We start from the raw sequence: 3108 nt of genomic DNA on the forward strand, positions 1-3108 counted from the left end.
CGGATATATTTAAAGAATCCGAGAGTAAATTCAATGGTATTCAACATTTTTTTCTAGTGAGAGAGAAAGAGATGGCTGGAGCATGGATTCGACAATGACAGCAACGAGGGACCTCCACCGACGAGAGGAGCAGACCTTCGAGAGACAAGGAAGGCAACCGCTGTTGTCACTACTGGCACCAATAATAATGTGTGATGATGGTGGCTGCTTTGCTTTGGTGATTTTCTCTGAGGCTTTGATAGGGTTAGGGTTCTTGAGGAAGGGAGCTTTTGATTTTGAGAGAGAAAGAAAGAGGGAGGTCCAGTCCATGTTCTGCTTCAGCTATTTTTTTTATTATTATTATTATTATTATTTATTTTTTTGGAAAAACGAAGAGTGGGTGTAATGAACCGTACCTTCAAAAAACTCGAACAGTTCATTCAATTCACCAATTAACTGTCGTTTCGATCGAATTTTTAACCAATTTTTTGCAAAACAATTTTTAAAATTAGCCGAACCAACCAAAGAACCGATTTCCGGTTAATCCGACCGGTTTTGTAGAACCTGGGTATAACTATAACGGATTTTTTATTTTAATAAATAAATTTATTATAATAATTATCGAAATAAATAATTTAAAAAATATTTACTGAAATAAATATCCATCTCTTATCTCGTTTACACTATAAACGAGATAATTTTGCATGTAACTTATTTATAGTGTAAACAAGATACATGTATTTTTTTTAAAAAAATTTAAAAATAATAAATAATATTAATATTATCAATAATCCAAATTTTTAGCATGCAATTAGTACATAATGGTTGGTAAAAGATATTAAAATGGATATATTTAATCAATTAATACTCAAAAAGTTGATGGATAGTGGAAAGAGAATTGAAACTATTATCATCACATTATCTCCCACTATCCCATCAATTTCTCCTAAAAAAATCACAGTTTGCTAATTGTTAGGAGAAATTGATGGGATAGTGGAAGATAACGTGAGAAATAACCGTTTCAATTCTCTTCCCATTATCCCATCAACCTTTTTGAATATTAATTGATCAAATATATCCATTTTAATCTTTTCTACTAATTTTTTTATGTACTAATTGAATACTAAAAGTTTGGATTATTGATAATATTAATATTTTTTATTATTTTTAAAATAAAAAAAATACATGTATCTCGTTTATACTGTAAACGAGATAAGAATGAGATATTTATTTCGATAAATATTTTTAAATTATTTATTTCGATAATTATTATAATTAATTTATTTATTAAAATAAAAAATCCAATAAGTATATATAATTGTATCTATAATAAGCTTCACAAAACACAAGAAAGAGAGAGACACAATGTGTGCGAGACTTGAGTGTGAGTGGGCAGTGGCAGGATAGAGCATAAAGGTGACATGTGTCACCGACCAACTGGCATTGAGAACCGTGCACACGTGGCTTGTGCTTTGGGCAAAGAACCTAAGAGAGAAATTGTTAAAGTAAATTAAGTTTCATTAATGAGATGATCAGGCTGGAAACGACGGTGATAAACAATTAGACAAACAAAGCGTGATATGGTTAAGAAAGAAAGAATCCGATACTTGTCTCACGTGCTCATCATCCTTACCGTTTAAGAACCAAGAATCACAATTCGCAAACAATATAAGTAGACTTAAAAACCGCCCTCTCTTCCTTCCATGCATGTTTCTAGTAACTCCCGAACGTTTTCCACCATTGTAAACATTATTATTATTGTTTTTCTTTGAATCTTTCGTTCCACTTCACGGTGGTTTTCTTTCTCATCACAATCGGATTTGTCAAGATCAACAAATAATAATGGGCAAGTTGTGGACCTTGATCACCCAACTTCATTCCCTTGCCGGGTATGCATATGAGCATATCATTCTTCTATTCTATTCAACATAACCCTTATCTTTTCTTCATTTCATGCGTTCTTAATTGTTATTACTGATTAATTTCTTGTGTGTGTTTGTGTTCACCCTTTTTTCAGGCCAGTCTTGACATTATTGTACCCTCTGTGAGTATCTGGAAATTAAAATTGTACCATTAACATATAAACATCAATTTATTTATTTATTAATAAATTAATAACTTGTTGTGTATGTTATTGTGGTAGATATGCATCGGTGATAGCGATAGAGAGCACATCCAAATTAGACGACGAGCAGTGGCTTGCTTATTGGATCATTTATTCGTTTCTGTCTCTCATGGAAATGCTTCTCCAGCCCCTCTTGGAGTGGTCAGTTATATAATATATCAGTATCATTGCTTTTATTTTTGATTTGCAATTAAAATCGATTATGAGCAGAGCATAGCATGCATGTGGCATATATATTATTGCAGGGTACCAATATGGTACGATGTGAAGCTATTGGTGGTGGCATGGCTGGTATTGCCGCAGTTCAAAGGTGCGGCTTTCTTGTATGAAAGGTTTGTGAGGCAGCACATTCGCAAATACATAACTCAAGGGAAGCACCATTCTTCCTCCGACGGTGCTCCCCATCCCAAGATTAGGTTCATGGACTTCATCACATCCAAGAAAGTGAGCAACAACTTTACTTATTTTTTATTTATTAAATTACATTCGTTAATTTCTGATGTAAAATTTTGAGATCGTGCGTGGTTGTGATTTTGTGGGAACAGGATTCATGAGTGTCATTGGAAGGAAGCTAGGTGCCAATAGTGAATAATGTGAATGCTGTCCAGTGGATGCCTTTTGACCAACACTCAAGACTTCACGTTGATTCTCTGCGCTTTTGGGACCGGCTACACCTTTCATATAATTAAATAGAGAAAGTATAGGGAATTAGCTAATGCATGCCTTTGTAATCTTATCATGCTAAATTTGCTTTATTTTACTTTATTGTCACAATCAACATTTCATGTCCCTCGCCTTAATTTGTGATGAAGGAATTAGCTAATGCATGCCTTTGTAATCTTATCATGCTAAATTTGCTTTATTTTACTTTATTGTCACAATCAACATTTCATGTCCCTCGCCTTAATTTGTTCTTTCATCACATAGTCTCTACTATGCTCTGTTTTTACATTTGTTGTTTAATATTGTTCATCTATCTATTTATCTATTATATCTATTATATA

The 3108-nt window shown here is 33.0% G+C and overlaps 1 protein-coding gene across 1 annotated transcript; it reads left to right on the plus strand.

The window, feature by feature from the left end:
- Nucleotides 1507–3026, plus strand: LOC107634587 (HVA22-like protein e). The gene is made up of 5 exons (XM_016338018.2): nucleotides 1507–1868; nucleotides 1997–2023; nucleotides 2123–2245; nucleotides 2350–2548; nucleotides 2650–3026. Exons 1-5 carry the CDS (start codon nucleotides 1822–1824, stop codon nucleotides 2656–2658), a joined length of 405 nt encoding a protein of 134 aa, XP_016193504.1. The 5' UTR covers nucleotides 1507–1821; the 3' UTR covers nucleotides 2659–3026.

This window comes from Arachis ipaensis, chromosome B03, assembly GCF_000816755.2.
Source record: "Arachis ipaensis cultivar K30076 chromosome B03, Araip1.1, whole genome shotgun sequence".
NCBI classification, from domain to species: domain Eukaryota; kingdom Viridiplantae; phylum Streptophyta; class Magnoliopsida; order Fabales; family Fabaceae; genus Arachis; species Arachis ipaensis.

Bases quoted from the DNA above. Each gene is read 5' to 3' on its own strand.
- LOC107634587 (XM_016338018.2), top strand. From the start codon at position 1,822: ATGGGCAAGTTGTGGACCTTGATCACCCAACTTCATTCCCTTGCCGG. The intron at 1,869-1,996 runs GTATGCATATGA...CCCTTTTTTCAG, and splicing joins CAACTTCATTCCCTTGCCGG to GCCAGTCTTGACATTATTGT. The intron at 2,246-2,349 runs GTCAGTTATATA...ATATTATTGCAG, and splicing joins CTCCAGCCCCTCTTGGAGTG to GGTACCAATATGGTACGATG.